Below are 27,084 nucleotides of genomic sequence, written 5' to 3'. Positions count from 1 at the left end.
TAACTTAACCAAGTGTAGTAGTTTATGGTATATCTAGTAGTTCGCCCCGAACTGAGAACTCGCGGTTCGCCGAAAACTATACGTAGCGTATTTAGATTCTCAAACACCGATTGAATAAAAAATGTGAAATTCAAGATGGCTGCGGTTTTTTATAACTTCGACTGCGAATTTATGTTCAAAAGCCTTTCATATCATCATATAGCATTTTGTAAGATGATTATACATAAATATAAAAATTCTAAATGGCGGCCATTTTACAATTTTGATGCGAATTCATATTAACGTAAATTTCAGATCCTCAACTATCAATTTTCATTACGATTCTTTTCTTTTTTTTTCTTTTTTTTTTCTTTTTTTTTTAGAGCAAAACTTAAAATAAATGCATGATGGCGGCCGTTTTTTTACTTAGCCGCTGGCGGGGCAGCGCTAACAGTATCATGATAGCGTTGTTGGACAGGTGGGACTCCCCTCTGCTGCAGCGGTGGACAAAACTCCACTCTGTAGCAAAATAACTATGTACTTAGGTTAACATTATTTTGTAATTCCCCTAACACTATTTTATAAGTTAAATGAAAATGTAACTAACAACTATGGATTTTTTATCCGAAATAAAATCATTTTATTTATTTATTTATTTTACAATTTTGACTTCGGATTCCTATTAACCTAGGAGCCTTTCGATTCCTCAGTTATCAATTTTTGTCAAGATCAGACCAATCCAACCACTAAATCTTTTAGGCACGGTACGATCACGTGGCTACCGACCCAAATCAGCTATGTTTGACCTTAGGAACAATCGTGCCAAGCAGCATCGCCTGAAACAAAAGTGCATGCTCACTGCATTTACTTCGCCTACGAATTCAAGTTGGAAAAAATTATAAATGTTGAATTGTTTTGTCTCGGAAACTATTCTAGTCTCGTATTGTAGCAAATTTTAGTCTACTTTAAAAACTTCTCGAGAAGGTACTATTAAAAACTACTCATTTAGGGTTATAATCGCCCAAAGCTAAAAAAAACAACGACATTTTCGCGGTTTGTTCGATTTTTGGTAAAGTTGCGTTCGGTTCTCGAGGTCACAAACTTGGATTATTCATTTCGCCAACATCATAAACAAGTCAGCAAAAAATCAGGATTTGACGCAAATAAACCCCGTACTTTAAGCTTATAGAAAAACTCATAATGAATAATGGAAATGGTTATTTTTGGTCACATTAGAAAAATACGGAATATGGTGTCATGAATTTATTTATATTATTATAAAATTATTTACATCAGATTTTCATGAAAATTATGTAATTTACTTCAAAATTGTAAGAAAAAAACAATAAATCTTGCATATTTCATTAGAAACCTTAAGTTCGCAATACGGTTCAAACTTACTTGCGGTGGAGCCGCTCTAAGTTCTTATACGGAGGAACTTATGGGCCTAATGGAACGCGAATTTGTCAGGGAAAGAATTTGTGAACCAGGAGGACCGCGTGATACGCTTTTTAGCCCTATAAATAGAGACAACGTTGCTAGAAGCGTCACTTGGTCTTCCACTACGAAACTGAATGGAACTCATAAGGAAACAAAAAGTAAAAAATAACCAAAATAACAAACCTGAGAAATAAAGGCTACCGGCATAGCTGTCTTCGGTGCGACGGGACGTGGTAGATCTTCGGAAGCCGTCATCGGAGCCCCGGGAACTGTCGTCCGTGCACAAGAAGGTGAAGACGGAACACCAAAAGCTCGGAGTTTAAAAGCTGTCTACGGAGCGCCGGGCGCGACTACAAGGCGAGCAGGCCTAAGGAAGCTGGCTCGGGCGCTGAGGCATCAAATCTTCGTGGTAGGTGAGTTTTTACAATTTCACTATAACTGTGTTTATCCTTCCTTGTGTGTCTGTCCTTCCATATCATAACTTTCCTGTAATATGTTCGGGATCGATAAGCTAATAGCCTATAGCATCAATCTCTGACAGTAGTTTTTCCGTAGCCAAGGCGTATTTTTAAACATTAGAACTTAATTAGAAAAATATATATAAATAAATATTATAGGACATTAATTAATTTATTTATATTTAAATTTATAATGAATAAAAAATCAATCATAATTTTAATTTATTATAATTTTATTTATATTTTTCATACATATTATATGACATGTATTTATTTATATTTATTTTTCTAATTAAGTTCTAATGTTTAAAAATACGCCTTGGCTACGAAAAAAATGTATTGTCTGTTAGTTAGCAGCATTATTAAAAAAAAAAATTCAAAAAAAAGATCGTAGAAATCTCTTAATTTGTGCCTTAGACAATCGTTACAGTGTAATAAGGAAACAAAAACTTAAATTTAACATAAGTGCGAATATCTCCAGAACCAGGGGACTTTTACTAAACATTTGAGTCGATTTTCTGGACTCATTAGGACTTAATTAGAAAAATTACATTTTACACTAACTTTTTCTACAAGTATGATCGCTTTTGGTAAAAAATGTGTAAAAATAAAAGCGGCCAACTTCCTGAAAAATAGCTTACTTAATGGTGTATCAACAATACTGGTTATTTAATTAATCCGAAAAAAGATTTTGCTGATAATAATCATTAAAAGCGTCGATTCGATTCTATTTTAATGCGTTCAATACCTGTTTTTTTCAGAGATATCATTAATTTATCCGTAATTAGTTTAAATTACTTTAATACCTAGTGTATGTTATTTCATGCATTCTATAATAATTTAAATTAATATTTGACATATTTTATTGTGTTAATTATAAGATGTAAAGTTTTGAAAAGTTGTTTCATATTGGGATATGGGGGCCTACAATATAGGAGGGATAACTCTTCTCTGCTCAGAGGTAGGGTTAGAGCCAGCGTAGCTTTATTTTACGTTCATAAGCATATTTATGTCTACTTGAAAAATAAACTATTTTTATCTTAGAATAATTGGCGTTGTACACTTTGTTAAAAAAAAAAACGAACAGCCAAAATTCAGCCGCCTAACGGCTACCATTCCTAATGGACTAATGATCGGTAGTGGTAAAGTTAAACAAACAGTACAACGCCATTGTTCTAAAGATAAGTTTTTATGTACCATAATTGACATCAAAAATTTAATTTTCGAATAACATGAATTTATGATAAAGGTCAGCTAGTTGCTGCAGCGCGCTCAATATCTATTGTGCGCGGTTAAATGGATTCGAACTAGCGCTGTTAATGATTATTAACAGAAAAATCGTTTTTAGTTTAATAATAATTAGTACTGCCCAACTGGGGAAGTATCTTACAGAAAACCGCAGCCAAATAACACTAGAGCCTACTCATAATGTTGTGTTTCTGCCGGTGTGTAAGCTTGCCAGAACTCATCGAAGGTGCGGAGTTTTAGGGTCGGCAACGCACATATAACTCTCCTGGATTTGCAGGCATACATAAGCTACGGAGACTGCTTACCATCAGGCGGGTTGTATGCTTGTTTACCACCGACGTCGTATTGAAAAAGCACGTAGGTATTGCATGCCATTTTTGAATCACCATTCAATAAACTGATTTTCAGGAAGTAGGCTGCTCTTATTTTAGTACATTTTTTTCTCACCACAATGCACAAGCGATCAAACTTGTAGAAAATATTAGTGTTAAATGTTTATTATATTAAGCCCTAGTTTCTAAAAGTACGCCTTGGTTACGAAAAAACTTTAATATCAGTCGGTTAACAGCCCTATTTGAGAATATTTCTCAAATCACAGAACGTAAAAAATCTTTCAATTTGTGTCCTAGAAGACCATTAAGACCAGTGAGAAACGAAACCAGAAATTTAATTAGTTAAGAAAAGTCCAAATACATATCTCGAAAACCAGGGGACTTTACTAAACTTTATAGTCGATTTTCTGAATTATATTTATTTACAAAATAAGAAATAATGTGACCCTAGCTGGCTTATTCCTAGGCTAAAGAATAACCATAGGTATTCAGCGTGGGAATGTGGCCAGCCTTATGGGCACCCTTCCGCAGGGGTCAGATCTAGGGTACCTAAGATAGGTCAGTTTAAGTTTTATAATAATAATTATTATTTTTTTAGATCGTACTTTATTTTAGTAGTAGGTTTTAAGTTTTATTATTGTACTTGTTTTTCTTAGATACGCAAATAAAGTTAATGTTTAAAGGTAAAAAAAAGTAATAATAAAAATACGTAATTTTTCCAAGGTCCTTACTCTTTGGTGTGGACGTAGGGATTACGTTCAGAAATAAATTTGAAAAATATGAAAATTAAAAGGCAGTATGCAACCAACTTTCCACACGCTAATAGCTACATAAAGTTTTTGATCAACTGGATTAAAAAGCACGTTTCCTAATTTATGCATTTTCTTGACATAATAATGAGTAAGAAAAAACTTATATCTATACAAAGTTATTTTGGTATTTTACAGGTGATTGAAGATGTCAAGCAACGTGAACACAGAAGACGACGTGATCCTGTCAGGGCTGTCGGGCCGCCTGCCCGAGTCTGATAGCATCGAAGAGTTCGCGCGGCAGCTGTTCGCCGGCGTGGACATGGTCACCGCCGACGACCGCCGCTGGACGCCGGGTGAGCATGCATTGCAGGATGACGTGGTGCTGTGGGGCCTGTCAGGCTGCCTACCCGAGTCCGACAGCACCGAGGAGTTCGCGCGGCAGCTGTTCGCCGGCATGGATTTGGTCACCACCGATGACCGCCACTGGACGCCGGGTGAGCATGCACTGCAGCATGGCGTATTGCTGTGGGGCCTATCAGGCCGTCCACCCGAGTCTGACAGCATCGAGGAGTTTGCGCGGCAGCTGTTCACCGACATGGACCTGGTGGCCTAGCTAAGGTGACAATCGCTTACGCTACGACAATGAAATGCGTTGTCTCCACCACCATCACCCATACCACCTCTCATCCATATTAGAGCGACAATGACAGTTGCGTTTCGTTCGCTACAGAGCGTAAGCGATTGGCATGTTAGCTACGCGTTCTGGTCACCGCCGACGACCACCGCTGGACGCCAGGTAGGTTATAGGCTATAGATACTCGCGGGCTTGGTCTCCACAACTCGATATCATACAATTGCGCCTATTTTGCGTGGTGGGTTGTCGGAACTACTCTTGCTAAGAAACCGAGCAGACCCTTGATGTTGCCGACGACTGCAGGGAGAGACGCCAGCAAACAGACTCTGCCACCCCTGGGCATTCGAAAACGAGACGTGGGCGGCTGTTTCTTCTGCCTCCATACACGCCTTGCAGAGGCGGTTATGTGGGGCGTGGCCAGTTATGGCCCCAGTCAGAAGCTGGAGCTGTGGCTTCTTCAGCTGTCTCAGCCTCCTTGACAAACCGGAGTTCATTGTCGGGAGGGTTTCCTTCGCCTGCCTTCACGTGCCTAGGTTGGAACAGAACTGTTGGTGTTTTACCTTGGTGTTCTGTTACAGCATGTTCTGGAGCCAGGCATAAGGCAGAGATAGAATCGGTTTAGGTACTGTCATCCGAGCCTCCTCTCGCTTATATGTCTGCTGCATCATAACCTCGCGAGTTGCGTTTTGATCCACTGCAGAGTTACGCTGTTGGTGGTGCATACCTCGGACAGAGCTTTGTGGTGTGGTGTATAACTTTGCAGAACTTGTAGTGCTGGCCGACTATCACAGAGTATGCGGATGGGGTATGGGGTAGTCCAATACTTCCCTTGAAGCGATTGCGTGGGCTGCCATTATGATGCCCGTACATTCTGCCTGGAAGACTGTATTGTGTGCACCTAGTGGTGTTGAGATGTGTATGTTTAGGTCCTTTGAGAATACTCCAGCGCCAGTGCTTTACCTTGACTTTGTTCCATCCGTGAAGATTCCTTCACGAGGTTCTTCGTGTGACTGTAGTTCCTGTCGAAGACGAAATTCCTAGGTATCTTTTTAGTCACTGCTTCTATTAGCGGTTCCTTACCTATGGCCTCGTAGAGGGTTTCGGTGTGTGGTACCCGAGGTGGTCTCCAGAGATTAGATTTTTTGAGACGTATCGTTGTATAAAGAGGTGCAGCAGCGGCAGGCCCAGTAAGGCTTCTAGAGCCGCGGTTGGTGTTGTCCTCACGCAGCCCGTGGTCACCAACACCACATGTCACAGAAGCGCCGGCACTAGCCAGTTTTAAATCAAGGCTCAAACTGTGGCTCATCGAGCACACTCTCTACAGTTTTGCAGATTTTATTAATTAAGTAATTACCTAATGTAACTGTAGGCATAATTATTTTTATTTAACATTGTATTTATTATGCTAATTTTAATTTAACTCTTAATTTAATGTAATTGTTTATTTATTTAAGTATTTTAACGTAATTATGAAAAGTGACATGTAATATGAATTATTATAAATATACGAATATGAATATTAATATGAATATTTACACTATGTTTGTATTAGGTTGGTACGGGTTGCCTGATCGGAGCGGCAAGCTGAAGAACTTGGCTCACTTCGACGCATCTTTCTTCGGCGTGCATCCCAAGCAAGCGCATTTTATGGACCCGCAGTCGCGTCTGCTGCTAGAAGTGACGCACGAGGCCATGGTGGACGCCGGCTACAACCCCGTCGAGCTGCGTGGCTCACGCAGCGGGGTCTACGTAGGACTCACCCGCTCAGAGAGCTTTGGTGCGTGGTCCGGCGACAAGGACAAGATCAATAGTTACATTGTAACTGGCTGTAGCAGCTCAATGATCTCAAACCGAGTTTCATACGCATTTGATTTAAAAGGACCCTCGATATCAATGGACACCGCCTGTTCAAGTGCTATGAACGCGATGGCCCTGGCCGTGAACGATATCCGCAGTGGCCGCTGCGACTCCGCAATAGTCGCCGGCACAAATCTATGCCTTGATCCGGCCTCTGCACTTAACTACCATCGGTTGACCATGCTCTCGCCTGATGGTCGTTGTGCCGCGTTCGACGACAGTGGATGCGGCTACGTACGTTCTGAAGCGGTAGTGGCCGTGCTGCTGCAGCGCCGGCGCGACGCGCGCCGTGTGTACTGCACTGTTCGAGGCGTTGGCATCAACAACGACGGCTACAAGGAGCAAGGGATCACGTACCCCACGGGTGCCATGCAGCGTCGTCTCGCGCAAGAGACTTTCGAAGATGCTCGCTTGCAACCGCAGGACGTTGTCTACGTAGAAGCACATGGCACTGGTACGAAGGTAAAAAAGGCTGATTGGCCAATATGGTTTAAGAGTAATTTTGGTGTTCTGTGATAGTCTCCTGATAAATGTTTTATTGCAGGCGGGTGACCCAGAAGAGGTAAATTCGATTGCAGAGCTGTTTTGCAAGGACCGACGGACGCCGCTGCTTCTTGGCTCGGTCAAATCTAACATGGGTCACGCGGAGCCGGCCTCAGGGCTGTGTTCCATCGCCAAGCTGGTGATAGCCATGGAGCGCGGTGTAATACCCGCCAACCTACATTTCAAAACACCTAATAAGAATATACCTGCGTTCAGAGACGGGTGCATACAGGTGATTCATTTTAAATTTTATTTTTGTTTTTAAAGCTGGCTTTGTGTATTTTAACAAAAAAAAATATATATTAAATAACATTATCATTAAGCGCAGGGTAGCTTGTGGTGAGCTGTTTGGGAGTAGCGACACAACATACCCGTGTGTTACTGGAGAGCTCTGTCGCCCGATCAGGATTATATGCCTCTGGCTTGCCTTGGCCAGCCGTCCAGAGCTATATGCCCCAAGGGTGGAAGTGAATCATGCATAAGACGCGAGTTGGCACATTGGCTGTTAATAGTCACTAGGTAGAAAGCGGCGCACGCCTCTCAACACCCCTGAGCCGCTCACACCGTTGTTACCCTTGAGCCATCAAAGGGTGTCGCTTTTTGGGGGCCCATCTTGTGGGGACGAGTCACCGACCGACGGCCGACAATAAAATTAGATACCGTTTTATTAGGCAGGCGGTTCCGGTTCCGGTTTATCCCATAGCCCCTTCTCAACTTCCTTAGCCCTATAACCTCCCACTTTATGCCGGTCAGATCTTCTCCTATCTCTTCCAGTTTCGATTGCAATCTCAAGTACGTATACGTAGCCAAATATAGTTTTATGTTACGTATACGTAGCCAAATATAGTTTTATGTGATAGTTGGATCTCTTCCAGACTTTCTTAGTACCCCTGTCTGGACTGTACTCGAGGCTGCTGTCGTTGCCAGGATAGTGCGGACCCTGGGAAATTGGGGACCAAGGGGTTTGTTTGTACTTTGCATGAAGGTAATAACCATAGCCTCTCTACGTTGGCCAGCTGTCTTCAAGAGCTATGCATTTTAGAGGTTTTTTCAAATATCAAATATCAAATATCAAACATTTATTTAGCAAATAGGCCACAGGGGCACTTTTACATGTCCATTTTTACAAACAATAAATTAAAAAAAAAAAACAATTACAAATATCGAATCTATGAAATAATAAATACTTTATTAGAGATGTATACTGTCTCTAAATGTCAAATTACACAAAAAAAACTATGATAAAAAAATAAAACCATAAAATACTAAAATTCTTTAGAGTGGATTTAGAGTGGAGGAGATTTTAATTCCTCAAAGTTGCCATTGCCTAGGGACATGTTAATTGACCGCCACCTGTTGCTCGCTGTTGGTGTATTTATATGGCAGTTTTACACCTCTCTGTCTATCTTCCTACTTTCTCAAACCGGGCTTAGGATCGTCTACGGCAGAGTTAATTTTTTATTTATTTATTACCTATACATTCGAGTGTGTAATGCTTATTTCGTACACAAAGTTCGTACTCATATGTTATTTTTATTTTACACAATCACAGAATCTATTAGTTTAGTTTATCCACTAATAATAAAAAATCTTGAATTTCATTTTTGTAATTTTGTCAAACTCCGTGCTTATGGGTAAGTATGGGGACAGTGCAGGTGTCCTTGAGTTTTCTTTTGAGATCACGGAGAATGAATAACCTTTTCACGTTGCAGGTCGTAGACAAAAACACGGAATGGCATGGCGGTCTGGTGGCGGTAAACTCTTTTGGATTTGGAGGCTCCAACGCGCACATGATCTTGGAAGGAGGATGTGGCGCACGGCCGCCACCCGCCGCGTACCCAGCACCGCGGCTGCTGCTCGCCTCGGGCCGCACCGCTGAAGCAGTCGAGTGCATGCTCCAACTGGCCGTCGCTCACCCCTGCGACGCAGAGCTGCACGCTCTTATAGACGCCGTGCATGCGCGCGCTATACCCGGGCACTTGCACCGCGGGTACGCCGTACTGAGCCCAACATCTCTACAACTCGAGGTGCTAGAGAGCGAAGCCGAGCCGCGCCCGATCTGGTTCATGTTCAGCGGCATGGGTTCACAATGGGCTGGCATGGCGCGTGCACTGCTACGCGTACCGGTGTTCGCGGCGAGCATCGCACGGACAGCAGCGGCGCTGGAACCCCACGGCGTGAATCTCCTGCACTTGATAACAGACGCACCGGGTGCTGCTTTCGAAAACGTTATCAACTCTGGAGTCTCTATCGTTGCCGTGCAGGTGGCGCTGGTAGACGTGCTGCGCGAGCTGGGCGTACGACCAGACGGTATCATCGGACACTCTGTCGGAGAAGTGGGTAAGTTCAACCCTAAACACTACATTTTTAGGTTATTCGTATATAGAATGTAAAAAATTGAAATATAGGAACAATTCTTCACTAAATAGAACGGCCGATGGAAAGTGACACAGTGATCGACTGATAAAGCATGGTAGATTACCAAAAATTCTTCTCAATACCATTACTTTATATCATTATTTTAACCACCGAGCACCACATATAGTGAAGACAGGGAAGCAGGCAGACCGAAAAAGAAATGACGGAGCCACTTTAGGGTGTACTCCCGGTACTGGTGTTCTGTACAAAATGAGTACCTCACGGAACGGGAAAATCTCGGTCAGTAATACGAATTCAGTACCGGGAGCGTTCCCTAAACTACTTGATCGGCCGCATTTTACGCGGCATGGTGGGAAAATGCAATCAGACAGGGTCGAGTGGAGGCTATTGCTTGGGGACACAAAAAATCTAATAAACAAACGCTATATTTCAAAAATCCAAATATCGAACCAACCTGACAAGCACACAATACATATTTCCTCGGGAATTGTTTGTTCAATATCATTTCTTGATACGTTAGTTGTTGAGTGAGTCAAGATTGCAAGTCTCATAAACTCGAAGTCGTGAAAGTGAAAATATAAACGATTAAAATTGCAAAATAATCACCATAAAATAAGAGAGAAAATATCTTCACCGACATGAGCCCAGGGTGAATTAATTTTCATGTATGTCTATCCTACGCCTTCTCCTTGGCAGTCTGATACGAGGCGATGTAAATTTTTATTCCATAAACGCCCAACAAACAATTTTCAAATCGCCAGCAAACCTAAAATGCCTTTTATTTGTTGTATTAACTCCAGTTCAGGAGCTTACTGTAATTTTTAGTGCAAATTGTAATTGCAAAGCTCTGTCGTATGCGATGTGTTAAATAACCATATTTTTATTTCATACTTAGTGCATTTTGGTCCATGTACACGAGTAACACGAAGAATGAATTATTTTATGATTTTCTATAATAACTGTTAAACTAAAATTATGTAAAACAATAATTCCAAAAATTTAATAAACAAAAAAAGTTTATAAATTTAAACGAATTATAACGCGTATAACGAATTTATAATACAATCCGACGTTTCGCAGCCTTTACAGTAGGTAACTACAGTACTTTTTAGTGGTTACGCAACATAATCCGTTTCAATTATTTTAATAAATTTTTCAATCTTATTTTAACTTAATTAAGCACTTAGGTTACATTTTATTACTGACATATGACTTGTTTTGGCTAGTTCAATTCTTAAAGCATGCTCTCTGGCAACTCCACATTGCGTTTTAGCATATCTCCTTGTCAAAATATTAGTCCCATTAAGGTATTTTCATTTTCAAAAACACGAAAGTACTACATTTCTACTATTACTACGATTTAGTTCACGCGCATTTTTTTCATATAACTGTAATGTTTATTTCGTGCCTTGGTGCCACAATACAACCAATTTAACTCAGTACTGAGAGTTGCTCCGAGCTAGCTGCACAAGCATAGGGCCAGTTAGCCAGTTAACAGAGTCATCAACGTCACGCAACTCACGAAGCAGAGATATACCAAACTTCCCATACAAAACAAATATTGCGAACGCTTTAACGGTCACAGACGGTCTAGTGCAATCTATCCTTAATTTGGAAATTTCCTGGCTACTACCAGGTGTTAAATTAAATAAAGTTTTCATATTGGAGACTAAAATGGTGAGTACTTATTTTTCCAACCACTCGTTTGCTGGAAAAGTAAATGCCTATGCTGGAATTCGGTAGGGGTTGCTGGTATGATGCTCTACAACAACCCCAACTTCATGTGGCTTTTACTCCCAAACTAAAGCTGTACTTACAATTTTTACAAATAGAGTACCAATTGTGTACTAAATCTTCAAATAATAAATAATCCAAAATGCAATGTGGGTTGCAAAAGAGCATGACAAATTGAAAATTCTTTGGGAGCATTGAGTACAGTATTCAATAATTATGTGTGTTTTTAAAGATATTTTTTGTCACAAACTTATTTCATTTTAGGATGCGCTTACGCCGATGAGTGTCTGAGTGCGGAGCAAGCCGTGATGTGCGCTCTGTGGCGCGGGCGCAGCATCGTGGACGCCAGGCTGCCCCCCGGGGCCATGGCCGCAGTCGGCCTCTCTTGGGAGGACGCCGTGCGCCGCTGCCCCGCGGACGTCGAACCAGCCTGCCACAACTCTGCAGACAGTGTCACAGTGAGGAAGCTCACATTTAGGGCCTAAATTGTAGGAGCTGATTTTATGTTTGCATCTTATCGTGAAAAGTATACTATGATGATAATAATGATGCCATTTATCAGTGTACGTACTTATTTATAGGTACAACAATTAGGTACTGATTTCACTGAGCAGTATCTTTTTTCGAAACGGATTCAGGGACTTTTCGACCCCCTTTAACTTCCATACGGATAAGGCTGGATTATAATAGGCTGAATGTATACGTCTCTGCCTACCCCACATTGCGTTTTGGCGATTTTTTTTAAATTATATGTATGAGGATTTAATACACAAATTGGTACTTAATTTGTAATAACTTGAAAAAATTGTACATATTCAGTTTGGTAGTAGAAGTCAAATGAAGTTATAGGAGTTGCTTTAGAGCATCACCAAATCTCATATATGTATATGGCACAACAGGTCTCGGGCCCGCCAGCCTCAATAGAAAAGTTCGTGGCCGAGCTGACTGCTGAAGGTATTTTTGCACGGCGCGTCAACAGCTCGGGCGTGGCGTTCCACAGCTCGTACGTGGTAGGCGCCGCACCGCAGTCGCTCGAACGCCTGACGCAGCTTATCCCTGCGCCGAAAAAACGCAGCGCGCGATGGCTCTCCTCCTCGGTACCACCGGTACACTGGGAATCCAAGTTGGGTGAGTAGGGGAACATTGGGAACTAACAAAAAAAAACATGTAGGCTATATATCAGGGACGCAGCCGCAATGGAGTACCTACGTGAACGTTTTGTGCGCGCTAAGGATAGTGTTCGAGTTTACCCCTTTGCATTGTCCTTCGCGGCCACACGCTACACTGTTATTTTATGCAATGCCCGGTTTTTTAATGCTGAGTACACATATTGGGCTAACGAAAGCTGCTAAAATACTTCCATCTGCCTGTTGTAATATGTATTATAGTGTGTATAAAAATTTATTTATCAAGTCAATTCTTACTAGGTACTTAATTAAAATAATTGTGAATAACAAAAGTACCGGCTTGTTCTACTTAAATAGGACAATAATACTAAATAAACATTTTCTATGAACTGACATTTGAAATTTTTTCATTTAAGTCACGCCTCAGGAGTGGCACTAGCGGGATTCGGCATTGACCTTCACGTTGGATCCTGTTGCAGCTCGGATGTGCGACGCTGCGTACTTCGTGAACAACTTAGTGTCACCGGTGCGGTTCGCGAGCGTGCTGGCAGTGGTGCCGGCGCGGGCGCTGCTGCTAGAGGTGGCGCCGCACGCGCTGTTGCAGGCCATCGTGCGGCGTGCTCTGCCGGACGCGCTGCACGTGCCGCTCGTGCGCCGCGACGCGCCCGACTCGCTCGTGCATCTGCTCGCCGCCGTAGGCAAGACCTACGCCGCCGGCGTACAACCACAGGTAGCCTTTTTACTTCAGTCCCGAATATTGTTTACGTAAACATCCAATTAATACTTTGTTTACGTTATAGGTCTCGCGACTGTATCCTCGTATACCGTGGCCGGTGTCCCGTGGCACGCCCGCGCTCGCGTCGCATGTCGGGTGGGACCATTCCGTAGAGTGGAGCGTTGCGGATTTCAAGACGACCAGTCGCAGCGAGACCGTCATTGAGTACGACCTCGGTAGCTCCGGAGACGCCTTTCTCGCGGGCCACGACATCGATGGCAGAGTCCTCTTCCCTGCGACGGGATATCTTGTGAGTGTTGACTTACACGTAGGTACGGTTGATTGTGTACGACTATTTTGTTTGTCTAAAAAAATTAAAATTATTCATTTCGGTATTTTTTGTCGAGCAGGCACTGGTGTGGCGTACGGTAGCAAAGATAAACAATCTAGAAATGGAGCAGGCGGCGGTGGTGCTCGAGAATGTACATTTCCGTCGCGCCACCATCATGACCCACGATGCGCCAGTTCGTTTCCTGGTGTCGCTGCTGAGCGGCTCCAGCGAGTTCGAGGTCTGCGAGGGTGGCGAGGTAGTGGCGACGGGCACGGCGCGCCTCGCCGCCGACCCTACCGCCGAGCGCCTGTCCGTTGCCGCGCTGAGCGCGTACGACACCGAGCCGGAGGACCTGCCGTCGCTGGACTCGGATGACATATACAAAGAGCTGCGCCTGCGCGGCTACTACTACAAAGGCGCTTTCCGCGGTATCGAGTCCTCGGACGCACGCGGCACGCGCGGATTACTCAATTGGGAGGGAAACTGGATTTCCTTTATGGATACGGCGATACAGTTTTCCCTCATCGGCAATGAAAAGCGAGTCCTATATTTGCCGACGCGTCTGCAGCGAGTATTGATAGACCCCGCGGCGCAGCGCGAGGCGGCGGGGGCTGCCGGGAGTGCGGTGCCGGTGCAGCTTTACCGCCACCTCAACGTCATTGTCGCCGGCGGTGTCGAGTTCCGTGGCGCGCAAACCTCGTTGGCACCGCGCCGCACGAACGCCCAGGCGCCGCCGCGCCTCGAGAAGTATGAGTTCGTCCCGCTGGACAACGCGGATTATGAGAACGCCTCGAGCGCGGTGCTGGGTGCCGCGTTGCAGCTCGCACTCGAGAACTGCAATGTACTCACGCTGAGACTGGCCGAGCTCGCTCTGCGGCGGCCTGCGGACACGCTTCTACTGCCACGTGCAGTGCAAGGTACGACGTTAACCAGATTATAAACTTAAATAATACGAAATATTGGTCTTAGACTTGTAATAAGTTCCAACGAGTTGAAACAATAGCATTATATACAAAATCATAGTAATAATGAAAATCAACAGAAACCTACGAAATTCGCTTCTAAATACATAGCTGTCCGAAAAAAAAAGTTTTGGTTGGTGATTGACGAATTGACGATCCTTTTGTGAAATTCTTATTATTAAGTTTACCATATCTACAATAATTCAATGTTTTTTTAGAACAATAATAACTGCATCAATAAATTGCTCTGATATTTAGATTAAGATGATATTTGTAAAATTTGTCGATTTAAAAGTGCTTGTTGCTAGGCCTATTTGAATAAAGAATATTTTGACTTTGACTTTTGGAGAGCACAATTAGTGTCAGGATCACCATAGTTATTGCTCCGAGTTAAGTCGAGCGCGCCAGACCGACGAGTTATTTCACTAACGTGTCATGTGTACACAGTGTTGGGAGCGGAGCCCGGCGTCCGCGTGGACGCGACGCTGGCGGCCGGCGCGGATGCCGTGCAGTACGCCGCCGCTATGGAACCGCTCGGGATAAAGGTACGCAAGGACAGGTGCAACCTTGGTTTACCCATTCCGTTTGCAACACCATCACTACTCACCGTACAAAATTAATCCATGCATGTAATGGACAAGCACATCGTTGTAATGAAATGTTCAGACCGATAGACCGGACAATTTTATTGAACTTTGTGAATACAAGTTTAATCTCAGCTAGTTATATATTCAGGTGGCGAAGAGCGGCGAGTTGGAGAGCGGTTGCCACGTGGTGATGGGCGTCAACGTATTGGCGCGGCGCGACGTGCTGTGTTCACTGGCAGCGGCGAGCGGCGCCGACGGCTTCGTTCTGTTGGAAGAGACGACGAGCACAGTCGATGACCCAGCGGTGCGGGCGGCCGCCGCCGCCGCAGGACTCACTCTGGTACTTACTCGCTCCTTGGTGTCACGATTACTTTTATGTGAATGATTCTGCTCCTAATTAAAACGTGTCGTTTTTATGAAGGTGTCGCGAAGCCGCTCCGCGTCGTACGAGTACGTGCTGCTGAGGCCCGCAGCGGCCGTGCCGGCAACCAGCGTCGTCGTGGAAGTGCGTGAAGACGACTACTCGTGGGTAGAGCGCCTGAAGGTCGCTCTGAAGCGCGCCGAGAGCGACGACCTACGCGTGTTCGTTTGGTCGCGCGCACCCGACTCCGGCGTGCTGGGACTGGGGACGTGCCTGCGGCACGAACCCGGCGGCGCGCGCCTCCGCGTGTACTACCTGCCCGATGCGCCGCACGCGTTCGCCGCCGACGCGCCGGCGTACCTCGCTCAGGTGCGACGCGACCTGGCCTTCAACGTGCTGCGCGCCGGTGTCTGGGGTACCTACCGCCACTTGCCGCTCGAAGACACCGCGCCTGTCCAACGACAGGTACTAGTTATTAGTTAGTAATTGTTTTACAAGGGTGTAAAATTGTTGTTTAACTTTTCGTGCTAATATTGATACCCGAGCATCGAGCAAGCGAAAGTATCCAAAATTAAAGCACGAGGGTTTCAAGGCACGAGGATTAAACAGACTTTGCTACCGAATGAAACACATCATTATTGAGCACACCAACGCCATGAAATGCTGTACTAACTGTATGTTCATATGACTGTTTGATATCTAAATAAAATAAAATTTTAAAAGTAAATTCCACCGGCCAACATGAGAATACAACTCAAAATTCGCAAGAAATTACTTTGCCATTCTTGTGGATAAAGTTTAACATTTTCATCACTTTATGAAGAATAAGCATAACCTAGAAAGGCAGATTATCTTGGGTCAAATGGATGGGAAGCGTGCGCAAGAAAGAGTACCCACGAGATGGTCTGATGCTGTTAAGAGGGTGGTTGGCGGAAACATGCAGTGCGTGACCCATATAGCTTATAACCGCATCTTCTATATGCTTCAGAAACGTGGTGCCTGTATCGGAAGTATATTCGCACATTAGACAGCTTTCATCTGAGATGCCTCCGCGACATTATGGGTGTCCACTGGTCCGACCGTCTTACGAATACGGAGATCCTTAGGCGTGCCGATGTCGCCGGCATAGAGGCCTACCTAATGAGACGACAGCTACGATGGTGCGGTCACGTCTCCCGGATGTCCCAGGACCGAGTCGCGAAACGCATCTTCTACTGCGAACTGCAAAATGGTAAGCGAAAGCGAGGCGGCCAGTTTCTGCGGCTCAAAGATGTGTTGAAGCGGCATATGAAGAGAGCTCATATAGAGCCAACGACATCGGAGAGTCTAGCTGGTGATCGTCCACAGTGGAGGCATATTGTTCAGACGCAGGTGCGTGAATTCGAAGCCAGGCGACGCACAGAACTTGACGATAAGCGTGACGAGCTAAAGGCCAAACCACCTATGGCCATAACATATAATTACGTCGGAGGGGTGCGGCCACATTCGCTGCTAAGATTTGCTACGTCAGTCACCTGAGAGCGCACCAGCGACACTCTCAGCGGTAGAAAGCAGTTGCTGTGGCCGAAAACGGCTAGGAGACGATGATGATGATGATAACCGCATAATATGGAGGCGGAGCATACATGGTCGCGATCCTCAGCAGTGAGGGAGCCAGGAAGAAGAAGAAGAATAAGATGAAGAATAAGAGAGCCTTTACACCACACTGACATATTTTTTTATGACCATCTCAGAACTTCCCGTTTTTTAAAAGTTGGCCATACACACTAGGGTATGTCTCCGCAGTTTTGCCTGTACAGTACAACTGCACAGGCAAAGCTGTATAGGAAACTGCACGGTCGAATGCCACACACTCACCGTTTTACCTGTGCAGTTGATAAAACTGCGCAGGCATACCCTAGTGTATATGGCCAGCTTTGTATTTTGTAAATTATATATTTTTTTAAATTTTATAGAAACGGGCGCACCCACGTGGTATGGTAGAGGAGTTGTAAAAATTGGACACACTGAATAATTTTATTTACTAAAATATATGCAGAGCAGACCTTTGATTCAATTGACTTGCCATCCATTGTATCAATTCGACGGCAAGTTGAGCAAGACCAAAAGCCGAGCTCTGCATAATGCCAAACACCCGGATCGTCTGCTTGCGGGAAACTTCCGTATCGAAGCTAGAGACCTAGCTGCGCCAGTAGGTATTGGGTTAATGAACAAGTTTGAAAGAGGTTGAAAGCCAAGATTCGCCTCGACAAGAGGGCCTCAACAGTTCGACCGTGAAGCAATTAATCACATGCAAAGTCGAAGGCTGAGCGGTCGGAAAGCAGAGCTTGGAATTGGATCACTAATTTAGAGATTTTTGCCTGTAGCTCGGTCTTTAGCTTATTCGCTCAAAAACGCGACTTGCTGGGCTTGGGATACTTCGATCCTTAGGCCAGAAAAAAAATATGTATAAGGTTCTAATTAGAATGTTACGATGGTTCCATCCATCCATGGATTGTTGTTCAATTGCATTTGACAGAAATGGACCTGACGCGTCGTGGTGATTAATAAGTTGTCGCGTTCGCCAGTTACCTACTTAACATAAAGTCTATTGTCGGTCCCCGGTGACAGGTGGAGCACGCGTACGTGAACACGCTGACGCGAGGAGACCTATCGTCGCTGCGGTGGGTGGAGAGCGAGCTGCGCCACGCCGCGGCCGCACCGCAACCGCCGCGTACCGACCTGTGCCGCGTCTGCTACTCGTCTGTCAACTTCCGCGACATCATGCTTGCCACCGGCAAGCTGCCCCCCGACTCTCTCCCCGCTGGACTCGCTGATAAGGTACACAGTACTCAATACAATAATCATATCAAATAACTGATCTTTTATTGAAACAAAAAAGCATGTAGAGTAATTAGCCAAGGTAAAACATTACCTCATTTTACAGGAATGTATGCTCGGGTTGGAGTTCAGCGGGTATTCATCAACTGGCAAGCGCGTAATGGGCATGGTTCAGACGATGGGATTAGCAACCACGGTGCAAGCGGATAAGACCTTCATGTGGGAGGTACCGGAACAGTGGTCGCTGGAAGAGGCGGCCACAGTGCCCGTAGCGTACGCAACAGCGTATTACGCGCTGGCAGTGCGCGGGCGCATGCAGCGCGGAGAGGCCACGCTGATTCACGCGGGTGCAGGCGGGCTCGGTCAAGCTGCCATCGCCGTGGCGCTGCACGCTGGCTGCACCGTCTACACCACCGTGGGCTCGCCCGCCAAGCGCGCCTTTCTCCGCAAGCGCTTCCCGCAGTTGCCGGATGCCAACATCGGCAACTCACGCGACTGCTCCTTCGAGCAACTCGTGCTGCACCGCACGCGCGGCCGTGGCGTCGACCTTGTGCTCAATTCGCTCGCGGGCGACAAGCTGCAGGCCTCACTGCGCTGCCTCGGTCAGGGCGGCCGCTTCCTTGAGGTCGGCAAGCTGGACCTGAGCACCAACACGGCGCTGGGCATGGCAGTACTGTTGAAAAACGCAACGGTGCACGGTGTCCTGTTCGATGCGTTGTTCGGCGAGGCTGGAGACCACCCGGAGAAAGCAGAGATGATCCGGTGTGTAAAAAGAGGCATCGCCACTGGCGCCGTGCGCCCACTGCCCGCCACCGTCTACGCTAACGACCAGCTCGAGCAGGCCTTCCGGTGAGTATTAAATAAATAATTTTGGGCTTGCATTCGGACGCCTAAATGCTGACTGAATGCGCGGATTTCTTTTATTTTGTAATACCTTCTCATAACTGTGTTCTATAATAATAAATGCTTTGAATATTTAAATACTTCCGACCGGGCGCCTCATGGCGGGTTTATCTTCCAGGTACATGGCGACGGGCAAGCACATCGGCAAGGTTGTGATTAAAGTGCGCGACGAGGAGCCGGCGAATGAAAAGGCGATGCCGCGGTTACTGCCCGCCATGCCCCGCGTGTACATGCATCCTGAGAAGAGCTACGTGCTTGTCGGTCAGTGCTAACCACCACATCGATAGGTACCTAATTAAATATATTTGTTGAAATGCAACTACTTTTAACTGATTTCTATTTCTCCTTTATCTGCCGATCACAGGCGGACTGGGCGGTTTCGGTCTGGAGCTGTGCGAGTGGCTGGTGAGACGCGGTGCACGCACCGTCGTCTTCTCCTCGCGCAGAGGCGTGCGCACCGGCTACCAATCCTGGTGCATCCGCAGGTGATATAAAATTCGGACTCTTCTGGTATGGGTCGCCATCAAATGGGTTGTTAGTTGGAGGGTCTAATGGAGATAAAGTAAAATTAAACATGACAGAAGATGTGTTATATTCTCGGTATGGAGAAAGTAAGTTAATCTAAACATAGCTTATCGTCGCATATTTATTTACTGTGAATATGTTAATTTAGGCATATAAGTACTACAACGTTTTAATGTAAACTTAGATATCTTTCCTGTTGCCAATAACCGTGTTTGCTCGTAGATGGCGCTTGGCGGGCGTGCGCGTGCTGGTGTCGTTGGCGGACGCGGCGACGGCGACGGGCGCGCGCACACTACTGCTGGAGGCGGCGGCGGCGGCGCCCGTCGGCGGCATCTTCAACCTCGCCGCCGTGCTACGCGACGCCCTCCTCGAGAACCAGACGCCGGAAACTTTCCGTGCTGTCGCCGAACCCAAGATTGAGGGTCAGTAAGTTGCCATATCATACATACGTGCTCCCAATAAGTCATGTCAAGTACTTATAATCAGTATTTTTGTTTACGCACAGTGACGCGGAGGCTGGACTCGACGTCGCGCGAGTTGGCGCCGGAGCTAGAGCACTTTGTAGTGTTCTCGTCGGTGTCGTGCGGGCGCGGCAACGCGGGCCAGAGCAACTACGGGCTCGCCAACAGCGGCATGGAGCGGCTGGTGGAGCGTCGGCGCGCGGAGGGGCTGCCGGCGCTGGCAGTGCAGTGGGGCGCCGTCGGCGACGTGGGGCTCGCGGCTGCCTTGTTCGGGGACGCGGAGGTGGCCGGCACCGTGCCGCAGACCATCGCCTCGTGTCTGCACACGCTGGACAAGCTCTTGTTGATGCCGCACGCCGTGGCCTCGTCCATAGTACACGCCGATAAGCGACTCGCTCTGGACAAGCCCACACAGGACATCGTGCAAGCTGTCGCCAATGTGCTTGGTACCATTTGTTTATTCAATGACACCATTCAAAGACACTCTGCACCTTCGGTTTTATGCTAAACTCTGCTCTAGGTCTTTGCGTAAGCCTAAAATATCTTCAAATTTGGTATCGTGGTAAAGAAAAATAGGTGACTTACGAAAAAAAAAATTGTAAATAAAATGTGGTAGTACAGGATCCGCGAAGTGCGAGTTCTACTTGAACTTGGCCGGTTCCGCATGCCGAAATCGCATGGTCAGGGTCGGAGCGCGGGGCCCCCCTTAGGCGCGGGGCCCTTAGCATATGCTTTTTCTGCTGTTCGGTTAATCCGCCACTGGCTAACTTAACATAAATAATTTTAAAAAGAAAACAATTTATTCGTTAGCTGTCTTTTAAATTAAACAAATAAAGATTCTATTATTACAGAGAATCTTTCCCAGCGACCCACTAGCGAAATAATATTAATTAAACGGCTGACTCAATGACATGATCATGTTTTATAATTTGGCTGCAGGCATCCGCGACGTAAACAAGGTGTCCTCGACGGCGACCCTGGTGGAGCTAGGGCTGGACTCGCTGATGGTCGCCGAGATCAAGCAGGTGCTGGAGCGTGAATACGACTTGGTGCTCGGCGTGCAGGACGTTCGCGCGCTCTCGTTCGGTCGGCTGCGAGGCCTGTCCAGACAGCGCGCGCCGAGCGCCGCCGCAGACTGCGCACCTCCCGCCGTCGCCGAGCTCATGCCCTGGCGAGTGCTCGTCGAGCTGCCCTCACTTCCTCCTGCAAACGCCGATGACAAGCCGATATTTATGGTAGGAGACTGATAACTTTCATATAACCTTGGGCATAGTATTAAAAACGTGATAAGAGGATGCTAAATGAGCAAAGCGCGAGCGAAGCTTCTGTGTTTCAATTTAAGTTATAAATGCGCAAGGTGCACAATTTATCATTTTTTCATGTAGCAATTTTTACCCGATATCAAGATTTCAAACGGGAGGAGATTCTCAATTCGGTTGTATGTATTTCTTTGTTTTATTCATGTTTGTAGCTCCGTCATTTGACGACCGATTTTAAAAATTCGTTTTTGATTGTTAGTACATACCTATGTACAAATTGGTGCCGTTTTTATTAAAATCTAGTTCTGATGATGGAATCCATAATTCATGGTTGGCGATTTGTCCTCTTCGTTATGTTTGTTAAGCAAGTTAGGTTTTTAAGCCAGATTTTTGTCAAGCTCGGAATCCATGAGGAAACGAGGGTACTCCTCAAATTTTATATCGATTTCTTAGTTTTTAAATAAAAATTGAATTTGTATTTAAATAGTGCTATTTGGTGAAATGGAACTGCTTATTAAGACCAGAATAGAACTACTCTACAACTAAAGATTTTCAAAAGTCTTGAGATTAATTTAATATAATTGTTATATAATTATTATATATTTTTCTATTAACACTATGTGACGGCAGTTTTAATGATAAATCTAATCTGCTTTTAACAGCTATTGAAGTCTGATAGTAGATAAATTATACTTTTACACAACAAAATTATTTAGGTTAAATTATTTTTTGGCACTGAAAACAGTTTCTGTGGGCAGGTGCACCCGATCGAGGGCGCGACAGAGCTGCTACGCGGCGTGGCGGAGCACGTGCGCGGCGCGGTGCTCGGGCTACAGTGCACCGCGGCGGCGCCGCTGGACAGCATTGCGGCGCTCGCGGGCTTCTACGTGGAAAGCGTGCGCGCCGCGCAGCCACAGCCGCCGTACACGGTCCTCGGCTACTCGTTCGGCGCCTGCGTCGCCTTCGAGATGGCGCTGCAGCTGGAGCGCGACGGCTGCGCCGTCCGCCTCGTGCTAGTCGACGGCTCGCCCGCCTACATCGCCTCGCGCATCAAGAACTCTACTAAGCAAAACTCTATTCAATCACTTCAACACGACGATGCTAATTTACTTGCCTATTCTGGGCAAATGTTTTATGACTTAGACCCTGTTATGGTTAGTATTTTGAAGTGTTGATTATTCTTATCACAAAGACAAAGAAAACTAAATTAAACTACCTATGTAGCGACTCACAAATAAAACCAAATGTTATTAAAATACAGTATTGGAGAAAAATGGTTATGGCATACTGACAGACGGTTGTGTACTGACTGACTTAGAGACGGACGGACGGACAGACGGACATGATGAAACTATATTTTCGTAAATTCTATTTTTGTCATTTTGGCTACGGAACCCTAAAAACTGGTCAAAGATAAGTGAGGTCTTAAGAAAAAAATTTAAAACCAATACGATCCCTCGTCCACACTTGGCGGGTCAATTCATTTAATTTGTTTGTTCGTTCACCACTTGCAGACGGTGAGCGAGCTGGGGCCTCTGCCGGACATAGAGGCGCGACTGACCCGTCTCAGCGAGATTGTCGCCGCGCGCGGCACACGCGTGCACACCGACGAACTGCGCGCCGCGGCGCGCGCCGTCCTGCACAGATTGAAGATCGCCGACAGCTACCGGCCCGCCGCGCGGCTGCAGGGGCCCGTGACGCTGTTCAAGGCGCAGGAGAGCGTCGCGGGGGGCGAGGACTACGGCCTGCGGGCGGCGTGCGCCGGCGAGCTGAGCGTGCGCCCGCTGGCCGCCTCGCACCGCGGCATCGTCACCGGCGACGCAGCACGCGCCATCGCCGACCACGTGTCCGGTCTGCTCGCGCGACGCTGAGCGAGCCGTCTTCATCCATAATTATACAGTTGCCAGATCACATGCTGCTATGGTCTTACTAACCTTCTAGTTATTACTCGTTGTCAGCGGCATCCACATTAATGGAAAATGCATATCAAGAAAAACGTTCTATCTTTTTTATGTCCGAGACTTGTAGGCAAACTTTTAGTTTTTTTTTAACTTAATGTGCTGTATTGTATTTCAAGATGTATTCGGGTAGGTACTTTCAAGTCACCGTAATTCCAAAAATCTCTCATAATTCAATCATGTCAGAGTTCATTTTTGAAACTATCCGAGATACGAGAGTAATAGTTCGGAATTACCGAAAACACTTTACCGTGTTGCGCGGACCGGAAAACCCCTTCTTTACCTTAAGCGGTTTTGGGCCTTAAGCCATTCGAAAATTAAACGTTTATTTGGGTTAGGGTTTGTTCGACTTAACTTGTTTACGGGGTAAGCATAATCGAATAAATCGATGAGCTATGATAATAAGGATCAATATATTTTGCGTTGAGTTCGTAACCGCTTACCACTAAAACCCTAAACAGGATTCTGACTGTGAGTTAACTCGAATTAATTTAAACGTTCGGGTTAGTTGCTTAAGCAATAAGCCGTTGATATGCTTAACCAGAATAACATGGTTTACCAAAACCAGCGTTATAAAATCCCGCTTAAAAACCCTGGTAAGCGGTTCCGGTCCCTGCCGTAGATACTGCTGTGACACGCGCAACTCCGTTAACTTAAGCTACATGATTTATGGATAGTCTAAATCCTCTTTAAAACCGTATAAATATATATAGTGATGGTTAAGTCTCAAGTCCATTGAGTCCCCTGCTTTAAGACTCGACTCTGTTTTTCAGATACATATAATCACGCTTATTTCCACGGATTTCCACTTGCTACGATCCTGATATACCTCTTTCGCTTCCTTCACTTTCATGACATTCCTCATACACGCTCGTCGGTTTAGGATGCTCTTGACCTGGCCTTTCTTGAGGATTTCCCCGATTTGATCAGAAAAAGTCCGCCGAGCCTCTGGCCAAATACTTTTCGGCTATGCATCGCAGGGAAAAGACTTGATCCGTACATCCCATACCCTTTCGGAATCCCGCTTATGCATCCCATACTTTCTCATCGGTTTCTTTCACTACTCTTTAAATCAATATCTTTGCATACAATTTGCCGACGACGCTGAGTAAGCTAATGCCTCTGTAGTTTTTGCAATCCAGTTGTGATCCCTTTCCTTTGTAAAGAGGTACAATGACAGCCTTACACCAGTCCCGGGCACTTGGCCGGTTCTAAAGCACATATTGAAAAGGCGATACAACTGAGTTGCTACAATGCCCTGTCCAGCTTTCAGCATCTCGACAGAAACTTTATCATATACTGACTATATCATATCATGCTAATACTATCTTCATTCTCCGACACATATGCAATGCTTTCATTCAACTCCGAAATTGGCGGGTTTGCCTCTTCTCTATCAAACAAACTTTCAAAATAAACTTTCCTTCCATCTTTTTAAGATGCATTCTTCCTCATTCACTAATCTTCCATTCTTGTCTTTAATTGAGTTTAGCTTAGAATTCTGGGTGTTACCCTTGGCCAAACGAATAGACTTCCAGAAAAACTTTATATTTGCCTGGAAATCTTGAGACAGCCTTTCCTCCATTTTATCTTTCTGTTCGTCTTTCTTTCTATCGGCTCATTCTTTTACTAATACTTTCATTCTTTTATAATCCTTTTTGCTTCACTGACTTCGTCAAATGAAGCTGTGTGATTTCTTTGCTTAGCTCTTGTAGCTAACCAATCCAACCACAACTTTTTCTTCTCACACACTGCTTCTTGCAGTTCTTGATCCCACCAAACATTCTTCTCCTTTTTTCCTTTGTGCCTCTTACTTACTCCACATACTTCACTTGCCACACTTACTACTTTATTTTTAAAACTATTCGACAATTGTTCAGTCTCACTAATCTCATCCATACCTTCAAATTCGGTTTTTAATCTACTCTTATACTCATCATTGACTCCTTCATCTTGCAAATTCTCCACTTTTATTCTTTTTAAATCGGCAGTAACTGTACGGGGTCACACATTCTTCCTAATTCTTTCATCCACTATCACAAAGTCAATCATACTTTTTCTTACATTTAATGAGGATTAATTCTGTCCTTGACACTTTTATATATATATTATAGTTTTCGTGAGAATGTCTAAAAAACACCAACGGGGACACATTTCAAGGTGTGGGGGTTTGAAAACTATATTAATTTGTTTGTCAGAAAACGTATATTTACTCTACTAATTGTAATGTCCGAGCTTGTTAGAGTCGAGCCTACCGCGAACGCCGAAGTTCGCAAATTGCAAGCTTCTTTCTCCCGTCACTCTTAACTCAAACCATCCATGTATAAAATATGGTACCTGTAAAACAATTTTTGACTACAATACGTTTTCAATAGTTTTTTCCCCGCTTGATATATATTTTTTAATTTAAAAATTATGGCGTTACGATGCCTGACATAGGTTGAAAATAAATAAATGGCGGCAATTGGCGGCCCAGTGGCCTATGGAACTCAAAAATGGTCACGTTTTTATCATTTGTAGTCTGCCTCTTTCGCACTCATGGTATGTTCATATAAGTCATGGCTTCCGTTTTACACACGTGAACTATGCATCATTGAAGAGTTCCGTTCTGTTCATCATCAGCAGTTCCACTTCATCAAATGTTACTTTTTTAAATGTAAATGCTTGATTTGTTAAAGAAAATACAAAAAGCACTATATGTATGCCTTTCATATTTGAAGAGTTCACTCGATTCCTCATGGACCCCATCGTCAGAACTCGAACTTGACAAAAATTTGTTTTGAAAATTTAATTTGCTTAGCAAACACAGCGAACAGGAGAAATCGCCAAACGTGTACTATGCGTCGTTGAAGAGTTCCATTCTGAGTAGTTCCACTTCATCAAATGTCACTTTTTTAAATGTAAATGCGAACTTGACAAAAATTTGTTTTGAAAATTTAATTTACTTAACAAACACAGCGAACAGGAGAAATCGCCAAACGTCGTTGAGTTGAAGAGTTCCATTCTGATCATCATCAGCAGTTCCACTTCATCAAATGTCATTTTTTTAAATGTAAATGCTTGATTTGTTACATAAAATACAAAAATCACTATATGTATGCCTTTCACATTTGAAGAGTGCCCTCGATTCCTCATGGATCCCATCATCAGAACTGAGTTTTGACAAAAACGGGACCAATCTGTATATACATAAATTCAAACAAAAAAATAATTTTCAAAATCTGTTTAGAAATGACGGAGTTATGGAATAACAAACATAAAAAAAAACATACAACCGGATTGATAACCTCCTCTTTTGAAATCTTGAAGTCGGTTAAAAATGTAGTCGTGAAGGGTTGTCCTCCCATAGAAAATTTTATTTACCGCGCCTTACTTTATACATCATTTACAAACAGTGACATACATAGTCATTCTTTAAAAAATGTTTGTGCATCTTACACACCAACCAACCAACCAACATGCCGTCGCAAACGTGTTCACAATTTCCGAACGCACCCGTCGCTGTCATTTTCCAAATTAAATATGGCCTACCCTTTGTCATGTGTTTGTCATTACATTAACACTTTTAAATGCAAAATACGCGATAATCCGAATTTTGCCAATATATGTAGTCGATTCAAAACTCTTATTTTTTATCGCTCTTTCATTTGAGTATAATTTCATTCGGGTCTACCGTAAACCTCGACGGAATTATTAATATAGATAATGTATAAAGACTT

At 44.6% G+C, this 27,084-nt stretch overlaps 1 protein-coding gene across 1 annotated transcript; it reads left to right on the top strand.

Moving 5' to 3' along the window:
* The first annotated feature begins 4,119 nt into the window (after positions 1-4,119).
* LOC133517314 (fatty acid synthase-like) lies at positions 4,120-26,343 on the top strand. The gene is made up of 21 exons (XM_061850570.1): positions 4,120-4,562; positions 6,396-7,162; positions 7,245-7,475; positions 8,956-9,583; positions 11,621-11,814; positions 12,256-12,484; positions 12,963-13,213; positions 13,284-13,508; positions 13,609-14,446; positions 14,939-15,036; positions 15,215-15,418; positions 15,500-15,904; positions 18,050-18,259; positions 18,366-19,108; positions 19,281-19,423; positions 19,527-19,647; positions 19,910-20,109; positions 20,193-20,594; positions 21,088-21,383; positions 22,166-22,561; positions 22,922-26,343. Exons 1-21 carry the CDS (start codon positions 4,415-4,417, stop codon positions 23,276-23,278), a joined length of 7,086 nt encoding a protein of 2,361 aa, XP_061706554.1. The 5' UTR covers positions 4,120-4,414; the 3' UTR covers positions 23,279-26,343.
* Positions 26,344-27,084: the final 741 nt, after the last annotated feature.

This window comes from Cydia pomonella, chromosome 4 (genome assembly GCF_033807575.1).
Source record: "Cydia pomonella isolate Wapato2018A chromosome 4, ilCydPomo1, whole genome shotgun sequence".
Classification (NCBI taxonomy): Eukaryota; Metazoa; Arthropoda; class Insecta; order Lepidoptera; family Tortricidae; genus Cydia; species Cydia pomonella.
This window is presented reverse-complemented; position numbering and strand designations above follow the sequence as displayed.

Coding starts and splice junctions, on each gene's coding strand:
- LOC133517314 (XM_061850570.1), top strand. CDS start 4,415: ATGTCAAGCAACGTGAACACAGAAGACGACGTGATCCTGTCAGGGCTG. Junction 13,509..13,608: donor TCCCTGCGACGGGATATCTT/GTGAGTGTTGAC, acceptor TTTGTCGAGCAG/GCACTGGTGTGGCGTACGGT. Junction 19,109..19,280: donor CAGCTCGAGCAGGCCTTCCG/GTGAGTATTAAA, acceptor TTTATCTTCCAG/GTACATGGCGACGGGCAAGC.